At 44.4% G+C, this 19,343-nt stretch overlaps 1 protein-coding gene across 4 annotated transcripts in view; it reads left to right on the top strand.

The window, feature by feature from the left end:
• TOGARAM1 (TOG array regulator of axonemal microtubules 1) overlaps nucleotides 1–19,299 on the top strand; it is a 30,489-nt gene extending 11,190 nt beyond the window's left edge. Inside the window, exons 5-22 of one of the 4 annotated variants that reach the window (XM_015865901.2) lie at nucleotides 457–710; nucleotides 1,827–2,053; nucleotides 3,910–4,010; nucleotides 5,730–5,819; nucleotides 6,214–6,404; nucleotides 7,348–7,516; nucleotides 7,826–7,957; nucleotides 8,660–8,813; nucleotides 9,485–9,590; nucleotides 9,984–10,219; nucleotides 13,592–13,750; nucleotides 14,258–14,384; nucleotides 14,676–14,794; nucleotides 15,518–15,707; nucleotides 16,937–17,156; nucleotides 17,732–17,818; nucleotides 18,648–18,938; nucleotides 18,986–19,299. In XM_015865901.2, the coding sequence (XP_015721387.1) occupies nucleotides 457–710; nucleotides 1,827–2,053; nucleotides 3,910–4,010; nucleotides 5,730–5,819; nucleotides 6,214–6,404; nucleotides 7,348–7,516; nucleotides 7,826–7,957; nucleotides 8,660–8,813; nucleotides 9,485–9,590; nucleotides 9,984–10,219; nucleotides 13,592–13,750; nucleotides 14,258–14,384; nucleotides 14,676–14,794; nucleotides 15,518–15,707; nucleotides 16,937–17,156; nucleotides 17,732–17,818; nucleotides 18,648–18,904 (2,819 nt within the window). In that variant the 3' untranslated portion in view covers nucleotides 18,905–18,938; nucleotides 18,986–19,299. Of the gene's footprint in view, nucleotides 1–456; nucleotides 711–1,826; nucleotides 2,054–3,909; nucleotides 4,011–5,729; nucleotides 5,820–6,213; nucleotides 6,405–7,347; nucleotides 7,517–7,825; nucleotides 7,958–8,659; nucleotides 8,814–9,484; nucleotides 9,591–9,983; nucleotides 10,220–13,591; nucleotides 13,751–14,257; nucleotides 14,385–14,675; nucleotides 14,795–15,517; nucleotides 15,708–16,936; nucleotides 17,157–17,731; nucleotides 17,819–18,647 lie in introns of all 4 variants that reach the window. The other 3 variants (XM_015865903.2, XM_015865900.2, XM_015865905.2) reach the window with 3 other exon arrangements.
• The last annotated feature ends 44 nt before the right edge of the window (nucleotides 19,300–19,343 follow it).

Here is a 19,343-nt window from a genome sequence, read left to right as displayed (position 1 = left end):
TCATCTTCATTGAGACTCTTATTTCTGCACATACATAGAAGGTTTCTGAATTAACTCTTTGGAAGCCATCTGTCCTTTGAATGTACAGAAAACTTTTATCTTGAATGTTTTTGTTAATCTCTGGATGATTTTCTCTGTCATTTTATGTCATTCTGTTTCTTCAGGATAACTTTATTGTTGTTGCAGCCACTTATGGTAGAATTTGTCAGGGCACCGCTCTTATTTTCTTGTTGTTTTTACAAACATTTGCTGGTACTCAGCCTGACTGCATGTTCTCAAAATGTGTTTCTAATAGTAAGTACAACCAAGTACATAAGTGTGTTTGAGCAATAACACTCACCTCATTTCAAAGGTGGGTTTCTCATGTCAGATAGCAGTGAGGTGTGTGGTTCCTTCTGGGCAGCACTGTGTCCGTGCTCTTTCCAAAGGACTGACATCTGGCTCTGTCTTATCCAGGGCAGAACTTGCAGGAGAAGCATTCTCCTCTGCAGCTGAAGCCCACCTTGGTGAGACACCCCGCGTCCCGCCGGGGGCTGGCTGGGAGCAGCAGACCTGTGCCCCCCATCCTGCGCCTTGCCAGCCCACTGCCCAGCAGGGCACAGGGGGGAGCCGAGCAGTGTGAGGACACCTGGATGAATGAAGAGGGCAGGAAGCTTGCAGCTGATCTGTCAGAGCTGAGTGTTGATGACGAGGAGGTGGACCAAGAAGAGGTTTGTTTATGTGTGATTCAACACGCTTTTCCAATTGATGGATTATAAGCCAGAAAATAGTATGTGTTTCTGACTCAAACTGTTTGACACTGTCATCAGTGCAGCGGATCTTCAGTGAGGTACCATTGGGTGTCTGGCAGAAGCCAGGTAAAGCAGTAAATGTAGATTCTGGAGTACACTCACTGTGCTTCTTCCAGGCATCTTAATTTCACTTCTCAGTGCTGAGGTTTTCAGTTACTGTGGCACTGAGGCAGAACAGCAGCCCTTTGTGCAAATTCTTTTGGTATTGAGGCTTCACTGTGAATTTCACATCAGCTTTAAAATAATGATTTCTTTAGTTAGAAGTGAGGGCCCCAGATCACTCAAAACTTCATTGATGAAGGGTGCTTTGGACTCTAAGCTTCCTTAGCCTCCCAGGTCCGCTGAAGCAGGCTGGCTGTGGTACTCAGCACTTCCCAGCTCTCTCAGAATTCAGTTGTTTTTTTCATTGTGTAAATGAGAGAAACTGGTGTGAAGCCGGATGAGCGTGATGCCACCCGCATCTGTTTCACACAGCATCAATATGTTTGACTTCAGGCTTCTGCTCTGTTTGGGGGGGGCTTGTGCCTGTCCCTAACACTGTGCCTGCTGCTGGTGAGGGATCCTGGTGCTGCCTCTGCTGCTCAACAGCCTGAATTGCTCTGCACTGACCTGGAACACAGTCAGATGCCACAGAGCTGTGACAGATTGCTTCCAGAGGTGGTCAGCTGTGTCTGCCTTGTCCGAAGCAGTGCTAATTACATGAGAAGTGTTGGTATTCTGTACGGTTGTGTTGTGTGCAGTCCTTCCCATGCATTTGTTCTTAATTCTGTCACAATTGATAGAAATTGTTCAACTCTCAAATTCTGCCCTTCGTCCCCATGCTTCTAAGAGCATTGGCACTTTGTGGCTACACTTTGCAGTCTTCTTCCATCCTGTATTCATTACTGAAAGTACTTTGAGGTGCTGAACAGGCAAGGGAAGAATTCAGTGCCACACGCCCCAAACTGCTATTGAATTGACAGTCATAATTTCTTTTGCTTTTTTCCTCTGCAGTCATTAAAACATGGTCTTCTTTTATTTTCCAATCCTGTTTAGATGCAGAGTTCACTCAGATCTCTACGAAACAGTGCAGCTAAGAAGAGGGCACAGCTAAGCAGTAACTTTTCAGAACTTGACAGCCCTGATTCTGCTCTCAAGCTCAGTCAGTCTGCAGATGCTCCTTCTCATGCTTCCTCCCCAAGCTCCTGTAGTGAAAGTGGAGCTCACAGCCACGAGTCTCTGACCTCGCCTGTATCCACGGTCCATCAGAGAAGGAGAGTAATGTGAGTAGTACTTACATGTTAACTCTGCTCCAAGAGTGTCTCACACAATCCCTGCCGGTGTTAGTTAAATATTAACAGGGTTGGAATCTCTGATTCATCTTTTCAAGGAAGCTGCTATGCTTAATAACTTGATTTTTATCTGGGAATTATTTCCCAACCTGAAAAAACATCGCTTTGTGCCATTGCTGGTTAATGATATTCTAGTTTGTGTTGGTTTTTAATTGGTAAGAGTCCCGTGGTGCAGTCACAGTAACACAGCACAGCTGGTGTAAAGCATTGGCAGTGGCAGTAAATGTTTTATTAAGACTTCAGCCTGTCGCAGGAGTGATGTGAACCGTAACAGAAACAAATGAGTGTGAGGGAGCATGGGTTAAGAGGATGGCTAAAGTTTGCTTGCCTGGATGTCGATGTGGGCATGTTTTGGGGGTTTATTGGTTGGGTTGTTTTTGCAATGAAAGGAAAACAACATGGGTGAATCTTATTATTGCAAATCATGAGCTGCTTCCATTTCATAACCTGTTTTAAAGAAATGAAAATGTCTTTTGTGAAATCTTACAAATTCTGCAGCACAGAATCTCCTTTTCTGCCTCAGGAGCCCAGGATAAAGTCACTTGCAGCGCTGTTCTGAAGAGACCTTTTATCTTAGCAGAATAGGAGAGAAAAGAGGAGATATGCAAAAGAAAGGTTATTGAGTGTGAAAGGGGACTGAAATGATTCTGAAACAGTGAAGTCTCTGAACTCATCTAGGTGTACCTACCCTCTCTGTGTGCATTAGTGCTGGATTGCAGCTTTCAAAATAACATGTGATATTGATGGAATACATGAAATGTCAGGGCTACAACCTGCTGCGTGCAATGTGCTTCCAAGTCGGGTTTTGTCCAGGACGCTTCTGATGGAGCCCACGTTCTGGACAATGCGCCGTTTCCATTTTTGTGTGGCACACAAATTAATGTTTTACAGCATGCAGAGTTCTGGAATGCTGAGCTGGTAACAAAGAAGTGACTTCTGGCAGGAAGGCTGAACTTGTAGACATGACAGACTATATCCCAAGGGCTTAAAAAGCCTTGGAATGTTCAAAGAACTTGCAGTTAGGTCAGGTGCAAGCTTGCCTGTGTTAGAAAGGGGCATTGGCTGACCCTAAAATCAGGGCAGCTGGGCAACCAGACTGTGGGCTGCCTCTGTGTATTTGCTTTTAGAAGTATCAGCTTATTCACCAATAAAGCACCGTGAGCAGAGGGAGCACGATTCTCATCATAGAGATATCTCGGAAGGGTGCAAGTCTTCCATTTGTGTGTGGTTTGGTGCTTGTGTTTGGTACATGTTGGTTCTTTACTTCTTAACAGAGCAGAGCACTGGGGTGAATCATCTTCAGTATTCAAACACATTGTTTTTAAAAAGGGGTGTCAAGGTGGTGCTGTAGATTACAGCATTTTCCCGGGGAACATCTGTCTGCTACAAACAGAGCTGCAAACAGCTCATTCCTCATAGCCTCAGGGTGCTGGGTTTGTGCCCTGGCGTTTGCCCTCCTTGCCAGATTGGAACCAGCAGCATCAGTCCTTTAGGCCAAATGATTCTTAGCTTTTTGAATTTATGCTCCCAGTGTAAGGCTGACCCTTATGGGTCGTCTTTATGCTGTTCTTCATAATGGACCTGCTCACCAAGTTATTTCTACTGAATTCATTTTCATTTTCTACTCAGCGTGAGCTCTTGTAGAAGTATTCTGGAAATGTTTGCCTACTGGGATCGCTGGGGAGCACAAACTGGAATCTCTTGATGCATTTGCTGGGAAGTGTTATTTAGTTTGGCTCTGACCGGCACAGAATTGTATTTCTAAAATGTCTTTTGTATTGTAACAGGTCGGACACCTTTCCACAGCTGGGAAGTAAAGCACAGACTGCAAGAATCTCGTCAGCGAGGAGCGGAGATGTGAATGTGGCAGAACAGAACTCCAGCCCAGGTATTTCACTGTGCTTATGAATGTATTCCCTGCCTCACCAACGTGACAGAAGAGTCAGTTGATTTCATTTTACGTGTTCTTGCTTGTTCAATTAATTCGTGTCCCTTGAGCGCTTAAGACGAGGTAATTGCTAGACAGTATGTGGTCAAGTTGAGGTTATGCTGTGGAACAGCAAGCAAGGAGAGGCTTAAGGATTTCCTCCTTTTTGTGTCATGATAAATGGTGTTAATGGAAATGCTGCCTGTGAGTACATCCACTTCAAAATTCATAAGTGTATAGCTTGTGAATTCATTGGGTACCAGCAGAGGAGACTAGGAAGGGTCAGAAGGTTGCAGGCAGCTAATTTCCTGGTAGGAGACTGAATTGCAGTGATGGAAATACAGGTAACTGCGGGTTTCTGTCATGGCAGAAATCAATTGCTTATGATTATGTATATTTAATCAATTCAGGTTCAGTTAGAAGATGTTTCCTTAGAGAACAGACGAGTGGGAGCCGCACTCCTGAAATCTTTCTGTTCTTTCTGCCCAGTGACTCCGTGATGCAGCTCCCCACAGCTCAGCAGCTGGGCATTTTTCCACCCAGGTTACAGGTGTGGTGTGATTAAGGCTGGGGGGGCATCGTACAGGCCTGAATTTGCCATCCCAGTCGATCAACCCTTGTCACAATACTGACAGGCTTTTTTCTGTAACTGAGGTTAATGCTTCTTGTTTTAGATAAAGCTGTTTTCCTCTTTTTTAGGATAAACTAGAAAATAGGTTTGTCAAGTAACAGCTGAAGTTAGAAAGCAAACATTGCGTACAGTGATATGTACTGAGGTTAATGATTTTTGCATTCCTTACATGAAAAGATCTTCTGTGAGAAGTTAACCTTCAGTGTAACATAACAAGCAGCACATTTATCTTGCTTACTGAGCTGGCTGCTCGGTAGGAATGCGCAGTGCTGGACCTCCTGTGGAGGGCTGCCTCTCTGCTGTACTGATAAGGTCAACTTAATACCTGTGCAGCCAACTGCTGGAAAGTCTTTTACTTCCCCTGCTGCCTGGCCTTGGCCCATCTCACACGTCAGAGCTCAGGACGCTCCCAACTTCCACAGCGGGACCTGGAGAATTCCTGAAAATCAGTTTGGTGTTTAACCAAACTGGACTGAAGTTTTTTTTCTCACACTGAACCTGAATTCCCCTTGCTGGAACTTAATCCCATTACTTTTTGATTTCACTTCAGAGAATTCGAATCTCTTCTTAATGCAAGCAGCCACTTTGAGGCTGGATGTGGCTCTGGGCAGCCTGGGCTGCTGGTTGGTGACCCTGCACACAGCAGGGGGTTGGAGCTGGGTGAGCACTGTGGGCCTTTGCAACCAAGGCCATGCTGTGATTCCAGTGTTCAAGAGGCATCTGGACAGGGAGCTAGGAGATATGGTTTAGTGGTTTTCTATAGGTATGGTAAAGGGAGGACAGTTGGACTAAGTGATCTTATAGGTCCTTTCCAACCTTGTGATTCTTTGATTCTATGATCTTTTCTCATACGTGCTTTCCATCATCTGAAGGTACTGATGTTTGGTAAAGCCTGCGAGTGTCAGTAACTTGAAAATAGGTCGATACATGAAAGTGATAAATTGGAATGTCAGTGTATGGTGATACTTGGGAAGAATAAGAGATGTGCTGAGGTGTGAACGTCCTTCCTGTGTGCAGTGGGTGATTTTGTGTTCTCTTCTCTGCTGCAGTGTTGGCGTGCAGCTCCCAGCAGCTGAGCAGCCCAGGTTCCGTTTCACCCCGTGCGCTGTCTGAAGATGCGGTTGAAATCGTTGGTAAAGGTATTAAGAGAACTAACGTAGCTCCCACATCTCGTGTTTTTGAAGTGGTGGAAAGTACACTCTTGTAAAGTGTGTAGCAGGGGGAGAAACAGACCCTTAAGATATTGTAGATTTTAAACAGTCTGCAGTTTAAATGAATAGAGCTGTGCCTGAAGGTTCTGCAGTTACTGCTTGTGGTGTTCTGTTCTAATAAGAAAATGGCAGCAGATCATGAAGGTGGTTTTTGCTTCTAGCCCAGCCTGCCCTCAGCTGTGGGCATCCCTCCTGCGTGGTGGGATGAGGTAGAATTACCTGTGGCTGGAATGACAGACAATGCTTTTGTCTAATGGAATTAATTTTGTTTTGCCTTGTTTTTTTGCTGAGTTCTGCTGAATGGAATAACTGCTTTGGTCAGGGTGTGACACATCGTGCCTTCCAGGGGTGTTTGGAAGTCCTCCTCCTGCACAAACACAGAGCCAGACTGTGACGAGTGTAGAGAATGGAGATGACCAGTCTGTGCAGGAGCCTGAGCCGTTGCCGGGGTTCTGCAGGAGAAGCATCCAGCACAGCAGTGCTTCCCACTGCCATGTTGGAAAGGAGAAAGAGGTACAATCTTAGGACTATTACACTGTCTCACTTCCTGTTTTAGTATGTGTAAATACAGCAGAATACCGCACGTTGTGGTGGACAGGATTTTGATTACTCACAGCTCAGGTAACTTGCAGCAGAATGCGAATCCTCTCATTGCAGTTATTTGTGGGGTTCCATTGTAAGACTAAATTTATTTAAGACTAAAGCTGGATTAACAAAGCGATGCATTTGTGAACGTGTGGTTGGCTGTGTGTGCAATGCTGCACTGGCTGTTTATTTTGTAGATGATAACCAGGGCACAGTCATTTTCTTCTGATGTTTGCAGGGTGTTACATCAGACCTATAAGGACTTCCGTATTATTCAGTGTTATTTCTCTAACAGTTGTTAGATAAAGATTGGGTTATGTTTCTATGTAATGCAACTTACTGCAGTGTCCATGTAGTTTAAGTCAGGCAGCAGTGTGGGGTCATTGTTGATTGCTGGCAACATAGCAAATAAATTTGATCTTCTTGGCATGGTCCGGAGGGAGCTTGTGTTTGCACCTCAAACAGGCTCCTGCAAGCAACACCAATTACCAGTACTGATGGTACCAAATTAAGTGAACTGCACAAAGTGTTTGTGTGATCCTCTGACGTTTTAGATTAAAAGAATGAGGATCTTTTTAAGCACTGTAGAGTGTTTAGAGCTCCACTAATGTTTGCTGGTAGTTCAGCATTGGATCTTGAGACTCATTTTCAAGGCTGTACTGGGGCCGGAGCGAGGCTCTGAGCTGTATTTGCTGTCCTGGATGAATGATGAGCAGTTACACCAGACTGTGCTCTGGTGACTTAGATTTTAGGGAGCAGCACAAGGCTGATAGAGAGATGGCAGACTTCTCCTTAGAAGCCTTAGGCTTGTTGGGTAGCTTGGTGCTTTCTATCAGATTCTGTATCACAATAGGCTCGTTACTTTCTGTAGGTAAAAGTGACCATGTCAAAATCTGCCCAGGATAAGATGAGGCAGAAGAAAAAGGAAAGAAGAGAACAAAGTCACAAAGAATATCAGGAAGTCAAAGACCTTGAAGAAAAGGAAAGAAGTCCTTCAGAAAGACTGAACCTGAATGAACCTGAGAACGCAGCAACTGACAGTGAGCACTGGTTTTGTGTTAAACTGCTAATGTGCTGTTAAACACTGCTGAAGTGGAAGTTAAAATCCTGTGATAGTTACTAAAAATGGTGTCTGTTCAGTGTGACAGAAGGTATCACTGGAAGGAATGCTAAACCGCAGGTGATTCTTTACTCATTTGCATTAGAATGTGAGTAGTGCAGAGTGAGGCACTTGCAGAAACATTTGGAATACTGTAGTCAATAAAGATCTCAAAAACAGAGGAGGATTGGAAGCTGTTTTTTCCTTTTGCTGATCTGCTGTGGTTGTCATTTTGACATTTATTTTGTAGAGTTAAATCTCGATGGGGATATATTGGCACCATCAAGAAGCGCGTCACTGTCGTTAGAAAATGTTGCCCTGAATCCTTCACTAAGAACATCCAGTTTGAAGAAGACAAAACGTTCAGCCCTGCTGGACTCTGGTAAGCTCTTGCATTAAATGACATATAAGGACTGATAAAATATTTGGGTATGTGGAGTGGGGCGTTTCCAGGGCGCGGTTGGTTTAGTAGGACTTGTTTGTGCCATGGATTGCCTGGGATCCTTTGGGAGGTTACTGTGCTGGGGCCGATTGTGAAGGAGATCAGAGCTCATCACTGTCCTTGGAAATGATTTGCATCTAAAATTTGGTAGGAAGGTGTTTGCAATGTGAGAGGGTTTTTTTCTTGGCTCAGCAGCTTCAGTGATGCAAGGTATTATCAGCTAATGGTCTCTTGCAACCCCTTCCCAGAAAAACATGTCTGGGAGCATCTTGTCACTGCGATGCTTTCAAAATACACAGCAGAAGCCTCTTCAAACAGGCTCCTATTGGTGGCAGTCAGAGCTCTAGAGGTTCTCAGGTGACTCTAAGTTTTGCTCTGTTGGTCTTGGCACGTTGTGCATCGGCTTTTACCTGAAAGGTGCTACATTTGTGTTTGGGACTTTTTGAACTGATGGTTATGTACAAAATAACTGATTCATATCTCCTGAACGATGGATGTTGTTACTGGGAAAACTCTCTTTGAAAATCTGGTCCCTTTGTGGCAGCAATCTAAATACAAAAAGCTCGAGGTGTGTTTTCTTCCCATGGATGAACTGTTTCCTTGCCGTTGCTCAGTGTGTTTGATGGCCTCCTGACTTTGCAGATGAAATTCCTCTTGGGCTTCGAGGGCGCTATAAGGACCGGACCCCATCGGTCACACACAGCCCTGAAGTAATGGATCCATCAGAACTAGAGCCCTTTGCAAAACCAGAGGCAGCCCTGACAGAAGCTCTGGCACTCCTGGCTGATGACGACTGGTATGTGCAGACTCCTTATCCACAACCTGCTGCACTGTGTAAGGCTTTCTTTTTGATAACTTGCCTTTAAAAGCACTGCCAGGTGATGACAACATCAAATGCAAGAAAGGATTACAAGTGATAGGTGAGAAGAATTTTATTTTATTAATTCAAATCGGAATTAAGCTGCTGTTAACTCCTGATGGAGCTGTGCTGTCCTGCTCATTGCAGGGCAGCTGGTCTGGGTGGCCTTTGAAGGGCTCTTCCAACTTCAAGGATTCTATGAGATGAATTACTCTAACTCAAATGCTGTAAGCGAGGGCCTCATATTCAAGCTTTCAGAAATGTTTAGAATCCCTTCTTGTCATTTCTTGTGAAATATGGAGCTTCACCGATTATCTGACTGGCACAATGGGGCTACAGTGCTGTTCCTCTTTTTAATTCTATGGGGAAAGTACTCCTCTAATTGCCACCACTGTGAGCAGCGGGCAGGACTCAAAGAGATGAGTACGTTAAAGTAGCCCTGCTGCAACATTAAAGGGACAACTCACCTCAAAAGAATTTTCCATGTTACGCATCCCTGCTTTATTCTGCAGTGTAACTTGTTTGCTATTTGGTCTCCGTCATTCTGCTTTCATTTCTTTTGTGAGACATTTGTGAGGGTTTTGAATTTAAATGTTCTCTTGGCACAGGGAGAAGAAGATTGAAGGTCTGAACTTCATTCGGTGCCTGTCTGCATACCACACAGCTGTTCTGACTGGGAAGCTCCATGAAACGAGTTTGGCTGTGGCTCAAGAGGTTAAATTTTAATAGCAGAATATTTCACTGACTGTGTGTGTATATAAATACGTGTACTTTATAGCTGTGAGATACGCTGGAGTGAAATGCGATGTTCAGCTATGATTCGTTTTCCTCTGTCTCAAGGATGAGTTTATAGTTCAGCAGAGCAGCTCATGCATTAGATACCAACAGTTTATTTCATTTGCTAAAAGGCTGAAAAGATTTACAGCGTAACTTGATAACATTTTTGAGTGCATGTGTTTTAATTCTCACACGTTGTGAATTGAGTTAGAAATGTTATTTCTCAGTTGCTTTTGAAGTTGCTTAGAAAGGGAAACGTGAAGCTTTTCTTATTTTACATTTCTTTTATAAACATTATTCATTGTTTGTTTGGGTTTTTCCTGTGTGCAGGTCAAGAATTTACGCTCAGGTGTTTCTCGAGCTGCTGTGGTCTGTTTAGGGGATTTGTTCACCTACCTGAGAAAGAGCATGGATCAAGAAGTAGATAATACAGTAAAAGTCCTTTTGCACAAAGCTGGGGAATCCAACACATTTATAAGGGAAGAGGTAGACAAAGCACTGAAGGCTATGGTTAATAATGTGACTCCAGCACGTGCACTTTGTTCTCTTATAAATGGAGGGCAAAGGTAATTCTTACAAAGACTTTATAAAGAACTAACTTACCAATAGATTAAGTATATCAAATATAATCATTAGAGAAATATCGCAATATAGCAGGCAGAAAATGGGAAATACAAGAAGTCAGTTGTGCAAAGCTCCTGCCCAGGGCGCCTTTGTTGGCATAAATGTACAACATAACCCCCTTCCTTTTGCTGCGTTACATAAGAAGCGGGCAGCTGACTTTGGAGCCTGGCGGTTTCTGGTGGTTTTGCAAGATTTCAGTAATTTTATTCAACATTAATAGAATGTTCTTAGGAAACTGCTGGTTTGCTTTGCCTGAAGCAGCTCACAAAGCAGTTCTCATTGCCATTCATTCTGCAGCGAAATGCCCGTCTTTTTCAGTTCTTCAGCACTGCTTTCTCTTTAGAAAAATGACGCCAACTTCCAGTTCTCTGGCTGCGATCATCCTGGCTGATTTCATGTTGTTCTCTGTATGTTGCTGCTTAATAGTCTTTCTGTGTCTGCCTTTAATTTCCTTTACAGTGGTGACGACCTTTATTTTCTTGACTCCCTCAGATATGACAAGCTTCCATTTCTGGTTCCGTGGTTTGTGGTCTGATCTGTAGCTCACTCCAATCTGTAGCAGAAGTCACATTCTTGTCTCTCACCCTACCTGTTAAGTATGCTGTTCTGTTCTTTTATATCCTCATTTCCTGCACTACCAAGACCTAACAGAGCCATTAGGTGTTTCAGTATGTTAGTTTTATACCTGCTTGTATTTAATCTGCTTCTACATCATCGCTTAGATATGAATTCCTTGTAACCTATCCTTTCCACTGAATATTCCAGAAGCCCCATTATAAATCAGTCCGTAGGTTTGCTGCATAGCTAGAATCCGTAACAGTTAGTTTTGATTCAGAATACTTTGTTTCTTACTTTGTTTCTGGGGAAGCTGGTTGCTTTGGAACATACAGATTCTGTCTGCTGAAAGCCAATGAGAACCATACTTCAGTTATTTGAACTTCAAACTGAAAGGCAAATATCTGCCTTAGCATTTAGATTATGTAAGAGATGTGTCTGCATGTAGTCATTTGGGAGAACTGAAGAGCAGCAGCGGGCAGTCATTGTGCATTGCTTTAACTCAGGAGCCATGTAATATGGTCCAGTTTTTACTCACTTCAGTACTCCATCCCTTCTTCAGATGTCCTTGGCTGAGCAGTGCTGCCAACCATAACAGGCTGAATCTGAGCTCTGTCCTCAGTGGTAGATTCAAACACACACACAGATCCTCATGGGATCTACAAGGATCTGAGCCTTCAGCCTGTGAACTCAGGGACACTTTCAGACATTTAAGCCATCAGAATTACTTGAGCTCTGAGTAAGGAGCACAGTTTGCATGTAGTGCATGGCACATCCCAGGTGTAGCCCCGATGTAGCACTGTGAGTTTCACATTCTCTAATCCTGGCTTCAGGAAACTGACCACGTTGGCACCAAAGGCTGTGTGGCACATCTGCAGGTATCAGCACTGTGCTCTGTTCAGTCAGTGTGGTAACTGCCTTCCCATGGGGAAATTTGGAGGGAAAACAGGCTGCATCTTCGCTGCAAAATGGAAGAACTGTTTGACACAACGTCATGACCACAGAAATGGTGTATTTTCTGAATCCATGCCATACATTTGTTGTATTCACCCCGTCACCATTCAGGTTAACAGCTCTGATTTTGTGTAGGATTCATAAGACCTTTTCAAAACGTACCCATTTTTCTGCTAACCCCGCTTCAAGCCTGCTGTGATCACACGTATTACACTTGCAGCCCTGAGTAGGCCTATGTGCTGAGCCTTCACCCCTACAGAATTGGTTCTGGCTTTACCGTCAAGAGCAATGAGAAACATTTGTTTGCTTTTATGAGATACTGCTCTAAGACATGGGATAACTGCTGCAAGCTCACCTTGCTGAGCAGATCCCTGATTCACAGTCATGCTTCCAGAACAAGAAATTTTAAAACCATGTTTCTTGTATGTATGAATATTACTGACCTGCAGGATCTGATGTGCGTAGGACACAATTTCCTGCTGTTCTGTATGAGCAGCAGGCAATTGTGAGGGACAGAGGCTTGGTTTTACTTAGCGGAGTCTTTAAGCCTCATAGCTGTTGTTTTCCCACCAGCACGTACAGTAGGAGTTAGGCTGTGTCTGTTTACCTTCTCATGAGCTCTGGGGCTCCTGTATAGACACGACAGCAGGTACTGAACTCTAGTATGAAGTTACATGGCCTGGGAGCAGCTCAGCCCATAGCAGTGTCAGCACAGAACTCAGCATGCTGGCTGCCACGTTACTGCATAGATCTCATGGCCTGGGCTGCATCATGTTCAGTTTTAATAGAGCCCATGAGCTCTCACTGTCCCAACTGAAGGTGCTTTGTGCAGTGTAATCTATGGGTACCTTCAACTCCAATGAGGCCGTGACATTTATGGCACAAAATCCTTCTGAAACAGGAGCAGACATTCAGGAAGGATCTGGGATGGCTGCATCAGGCTGAGAAGCTGGGGAAGCCAGTAGTGTGGATAGCAAGTCCTTTCTTCTCCTCAGCTCCTTCCTTTAAACCTGGCATTCCTTTGGAACAACAGGCCATAGCAAAACCTCATTACTGTGCATTAAAACTGTCCTCAGAACTCAGTGATGAAAATAAGGCTGGAAGGCTCCAAACCTGTGGAGCTGTGAGCATGTGGGGTCAGCGGGTACTGCAGGATTTGTGCACAGGATGAGTTTGCTGCACAAGTTTCAACACTAATTCAAGTTTTCTCTGGCTTTTACCAACATAAGGATGTGAAGTCCTCTGTCTTACAGAAAACAGGCTTCTGCAAGGCTTGTAGAAATCAGTAGAATAGCGCTTTATTTAATTTTAAACCAATAGAAATGATAGGGGATTTCTGACTGAATGTGGGGACTTGTTTCACATGAAGTTGATGGGAGGAGCATGTAGTGGTGGGTCTGCTAAAATATCTCACTAACATTTGTAGGAAAACCAGAAAATAAATTCTCACGGGAGAAAATGACCGTCCTTAGTCATCTAAAGAGGGTTCTGCCCTGCGGGAGGATCAGGGGCTGCAGCCGTCCTTAACAAAAAGGACATAATCTTTTTCCCTTCTACATTCATGTAGCTTGGGATTCTGAGTGAATGAAATGCTGCTTGATGATACTTCTCCCAATGAACTATCCTTTTAAATAAAGCTGCCAGGCTCTGCCTTTCTGTAAAGCCGGAATAGGTACCTGCATAACAGTAGTAGGTTGTGCTAAAGAATAATAGAGTGTAGTCGTATGCCATGTTTGCTAGGGTATATAAGTTCTGTTCGTGAGCTGCTGCGATGAGCTCTTACTAAGCAGTCGTGTTCTCTTTAGCCATCTGCACACAGCGGTGAGAAGATGCACAGCCCAGCACATGGCAGATGTTATAGAACGTGTGGGACCAGAGTGGGTGCTGTCTGGAACCAAAGGTGTCACTGACAGGACTTTCCCTGCGATTGCCAGGTTTGCACTGGATAGTTCACAGCAAACAAGGTTAGTGAAGTCGGTAATTAAGCAAAGCATACTAGAGGTGGCTGAAATGTCTGCATTGCTCTGTGTAGGGGCCTCTGCTGCGGTAGATGGCTGTTAAGATAATGTGTGATGGAATTACCTGAATGCTCCTACAGCTGTGCCCACGTAGCAGCAGGAAGGAGGGGGAATCAATGGACTTGCTCTTCTGCCATGTGCCCTCCCCAGGCCATGCTGGGAATGTGAGCTCTAGGATGCACACTGCCTGACCAGCAGAGCCGGGCCACCCTCTGTAAATACAGCCAGTACTTGAACACTGAGATGGAAGACTGTTCTCAGTCTTTCATTTGCTCAGTTGTTGGTCAGGTAATGATTGCTGGCCGGAGTTTCTCTGGAGGAGGGTGGAAAGGTGCCTGGTTACACATGCAGACAGACAGCAATCTTTTTGCACTTCTCTGTTTTGAAGTTACGTTTGTCTAAACATACAGATGGGTGCTCACAGATGTGTATGTCATGGTCTTTTCCCTGCAGGTATTATGGTCGAAAGATGCTTTTCTGCATGATGACTCATCCTGATTTTGATAAAACACTTGAGAAGTATGTGCCAGCCAAGGATTTGCCTTACATTAAGGAATTTGTGAACAATCTACAGCAAAAGGTATGTAGAAACACTTGTGTAACAGGTGAGAAACACAAACTTTAGTAGTAGTTTTTAGTTATAGACATCGGATCTATAGCAAATGGGAGGACTGTATTCAGATGAAGACAAGTAATCAGATTAATACAGCGATTGTTACCTGACCTGTCCATGCCTTTAATCCTTGCAGATACACTGGACAGACAGTACTTTGCTGCTGTGCTTTGCATGGCTGTAAGACTTGCCTCTAAAGAGTCTCTGGTGCTGCAGGATGTACCAACCAGCTTAATAAGTAGTTTCGTTTTTGTGCAGGGTTTGGGAGAGATGCCCTTAGACACACCCTCAGCAAAAGGGAGACGTTCTCATACTGGCAGTGTTAGACATTCGAGATCATCGTCTACTTCCAGAGATGCTTTCAACATCACTGACAGGTAAGGATTGTCCTGAGTAGTTTATCCTGTTAGTAACTGATCTCCAGGAGAATAATAGCATGATGAGAAGGGAGCACAGAAAGGTTCACAATGGGGTTAAACAAACAAGAGGAAAACGAGAAAACTAGACATGTCCCAGGTAAGTTCTTTCCAGTAGGATACCTGCTAATTGAACATGGCTTTCTGCATTTTGACATTGTTTATTGCCTGCCTGTGAAAATGCACACAGTGTAAAAGGACTTGGAGTTCATGGTAGGTCCATCATTTCAGTACGCTGCCATCCAAGCTCTGAACAAGCACCGTGCCTGGTAGTAGTTGCTTCAGTAAGAACTGCCTGTCTGTGCCTTTGGACATTCAGTTAAATTCTAACTGGGGATGCTGAAGATTTTACACCATATTGTCTCCATTTTCCTGTTTTCGCTTTTGGCTTCTAATAGGTCTGCTGTTGATCTGAAAAGAAGGGGGAAAAAAAAGCACAAGAGACTCAAACTAGGTCAGAACGTCTGTATCAGAGAATATAGAGTTCATAGGGTCTGAGACTGCCTTCGGGTTGAGGGTGTCTTTCAGGCACCACCTGCTATTCAGAATAATTAATTCCAGGCTCAATAAGATTTGCTTTTTGCTTCTGTATTTGCCCTTACGCAGAAAGGGAACGTTTAAGACTAAAGACTCGTTTCAGTTTGCTGATTGATTTGCTGACTAAAAGTTCTTCCTTTTCCACAGGGAGGCTACAGAAGCACGTGAAGTCAGCAGAAAACCAGCTCCTCGTAATTCCCTGGAAAGTGAAGAATATGTTAAAGACATTGTAGGTTTATTGAATGCAAAAGACTTCCGTGATCGAATAAATGGAATTAAACAACTGTTATCAGATACAGAGAACAACCAGGACGTTGTTATTGTGAACATTGTGAAGGTGAGTGTGTGACAGCTTTTGAATTCAAAGCTTTTAAAATTCCATCACACATTTGTCTGCTAAAAATCACGATTTCTTCTTTTGATAAGAATGTCTGATTAACAGGAAAGCTCTGAGGGGTGGCTCAGGTGAGCCTTAAGAGGAGAGATGTAAGCTGCAAGGGTAGGAAAGGCAACAAGTGGGAGGAGGAAGTTGGAAGCTTCCACCTGGGCAGCAGTTAGAGAAGGGTTTCTGGGATACTCTGCGCAGTCTTTGATGCTGCTGCTGAGAAGGTACCAAATAGGAACAGGTTACAGGCAGAGCAGGAAGGATAAATCAAGGCGTGAGACATGGTTGCAGGTAGTTGCAAGTTTCATTGGCTTTGTTTATGTTGGAGAAAGTGGGGAAGGGTCTTCACTGTAATATAACAGCTCAGGGTAAGTGTCCTTCCCAGGAGGGAGGGAGAGAAAGGTGTGGTGATGTCCAACAGTTGTGACCGGTGAGTTGATAGAATGAAAATGAGACTGACCTTTAACAGTGCGACACCTGTGCCATAAATCAATAAAATACTGCTGTGAAAATTCGTGGAATCTTAACTAGGAATGTTTTTAAATCCTTGATATCCAATTAGTTTTGTAAAGAGGTGAAATTTAGAATGATGAGCTTGATCCAGGAGCTACAGGATAGAAACAGTGTGAACAAACTGTAAGAGGTTCGGACAGAGCTTAACTGTGAAGGATTCCTTTTCCTAATGCCTCTGAAAGGCAAAAAACCCCAAACATATTTTAGTGTGTTATTGAATATCTTGTAGTAACGCATAGGGGTTATAATAGTAAGAGTTATTAGTTGTTAAGATAGCCGTGTCACTGTGTGCTATAGATGACAGAAATTAAACACATTTCAGAGATACTGCTGGCTGTTCTTTTTGCCGAGTAGAGCTGTGTCTCATTAAAAATAATTGCTTGCAAAAATGGCAGTCGTGCTGAAAGATCCAGATGGCTGGTACATTGCAGTACGTTGTAGAGCAAGGCCTGAAATTCAGATCAAGTGGGTTGGGTACCGCTGGGGCACCCACAGTATGAAAATAAACAGCGAGTGTTGCTTTACTTGCTCCAAAAATAATCCCAAGTATCTGCGTATCACAGCCATCTTTTGCTGTGGTGAACAACAAAAGTGTAACAAAAAGCAGGTAACGTAACATCCCCAAGGTACTGATTGGTTCTGATGGATGCTGTTTGGATACCTTTCAGATCTTCGATGCTTTCAAGTCTCGCTTACATGACTCAAACAGCAAAGTAAATCAGGTTGCTTTGGAGACGATGCACAAGATGATTCCGTTGCTGAAAGACAATTTATCACCAGTTATCAACATGTTAGTTCCTGCAATGGTAGATAACAACCTCAACTCCAAAAATCCAGGGATCTATGCAGCTGCAACAGATGTTATTCAGGCTCTGTGTCAACACTTAGGTAAGCTGCTTTCTCTTCTTTTTGAGGAGTTTTAATTGCATTATGGTTTAAAGGTCAAGAGTTGCTCTTTCCAGTCATTTCCAGTCATTGTGTTGTTCAATGCATCCCTGCTTTTATTCTCACGCATTTTAAAGCATGCAAGTCATTGTAGTTATTTCCATACAGAAATACAGATAGCTTGACTTGTTCTAACAGTGGAGGTGGGTTTGTTATGTTTGCGTGGCAAGTCTGTCATCACCCAGCAGCGTGTCAGATTACTGAAGCTCTTAAGCAGGTCAAAGAACCAGCCTTGGGGATTTGTACATGGCACAGTTGTTTGCATTCCTCAAGTGTTTTGGCTTTGGAGCAGAAAGTTACTATTTTCAGTAAAGGAAAATGCTACATCTTACCAGACCCTCTGAATTAGGGCTTGTTAAGATTATCCTTTTATGGTTATATTCCTTTTAATAAATTACCTTTATTCTTGGACTTAAAGCATCATAAGCAGGATTCTTAGTTACTGTTTTTTTTTCTATTGTGTTTATTTCCAGTAATTTTGTTTACCATTCTTAACGTGTTTTGTTCTTTACATTTAGACAGCTATTTGCTTCTGCAGCCATTCTGCACGAAAGTCCAATTTCTGAATGGAAAAGCCAAACAAGACATCACAGAAAAGCTTGCTGGTGAGAGGCTGCTTTGCTTTGCACGTTTGTTTGTGTACTGTCCTAACTATGCAGACTCCTTGTGGGCTGAGGCAGTTGCATATCTACCACGGTGCATTGTGAGCATTAATAATATACCAGTTGTCAAATACACCCCCTTGTAATGCACACTGAAGCTAGTGCTGACAAATAAAAGATGATTCTATGTAATAATAGAACTGCTCAGGTTGGAAAAGGCCTTAAAGATCAAGTCCAACCACAGCCCAACCGTCCAACCCTAACAGCCCTCCACTCAGTCATGGCCCTGAGCACCACATCCAAATGGTTTTTAAACATGAATGTGTTTAAAGGGATGGTGACTCAACCACCTCCCTGTGGAGCCCATTCCAATGCTTAACAACCCCTTCTGTAAAGAAGCGTTTCCTGATATCCAACCTAGACCTCTCATGGTGCAACTTGAGGCCATTTCCCCTCATCCTGCCATCAGTGAGCAGAGAGCAGCCCAGCTCTGCTGCAATCACCTTTCAGGTGTTGGCAGAGAGTAATCAGGTTTCCCCTCAGCCTCTTCTTCCCCAGCCCAAACAGCCCCAGTTCCTTCAGTCGCTCCTTGTAGGCCGTATTCTTCAAGCTCTTCACCTGAGAGAGAATAAAGGGATGTTTGTAGGGAAAGCTCATGACTGTTACTGGACCACTCGTGGTGCTGTGAAAATGGACAAGCTTTTGTGCACATCCCTTCATTAGCTGCAGTGAGATGATGATGACATTCAGTACTCAAAGCAGGGGCTCACTATTGACCTGCATGTTACAATAGTCCCCAAGCACTGCTCACTGACCGCTCCTGTTCTTGCAGACCTGGTAGTGGAGCTGTACCCGCGGAAGCCTCACGCTGTGGAGCAGAAGGTGCTGGTCGTCCTGTGGCACCTGCTGGGCACCATGACGAGCAGCGGAGCTTTGCCTGCAGCGGGAGGGAACATCCGCGCGGCCACGGCCAAACTGTCCAAAGCGCTGTTTGCACAGATGGGGCCCAGCCTGCTGGCTCACGCTGCAGCGCAGCCCCCACACATCAGGAGGAGCCTGGAGGAGTTCCTGGACATGGCCACCAGCTGACACGGCACTGCGGGCATCGAGTGTGCGCTGACAGGGACACACTGTGACTGTTTATGTGGGGCATCGAGTGTGGGCTGACAGGGACACACTGTGACTGTTTATGTGGGGCATCGAGTGTGGGCTGACAGGGACACACTGTGACTGTTTAGTGGGGCGGCCATGGGGCGGTGTTGATTTCCCAGCAGTGCTGTGTGCTCAGTGCGGGCCGTGCTGCCCTCACAGCACCGGGAGCAACGAGCCCCACATGGAGCATGGACGGAACCGCAGCAGCGCAGCGAGCAGCGCCTTGTGCTACCCGAGCTGTGTGCGGGGGGACAGCAGCGGGGAAAGCGCCGGTTGTGTCGGGCCGTGGTGCAGCGTTGTACCGGGCTGCAATAAACCGATGTATTTCCGTCCCCGCTGTGTGTTATACCGGGCTGCAATACACCGCAATACCCCG

This window comes from Coturnix japonica, chromosome 5, assembly GCF_001577835.2.
Source record: "Coturnix japonica isolate 7356 chromosome 5, Coturnix japonica 2.1, whole genome shotgun sequence".
Lineage (NCBI taxonomy): Eukaryota > Metazoa > Chordata > Aves > Galliformes > Phasianidae > Coturnix > Coturnix japonica.
The sequence above is the reverse complement of the archived record's forward strand: the minus strand, read 5'-3'. Positions and strand labels throughout refer to the sequence as shown.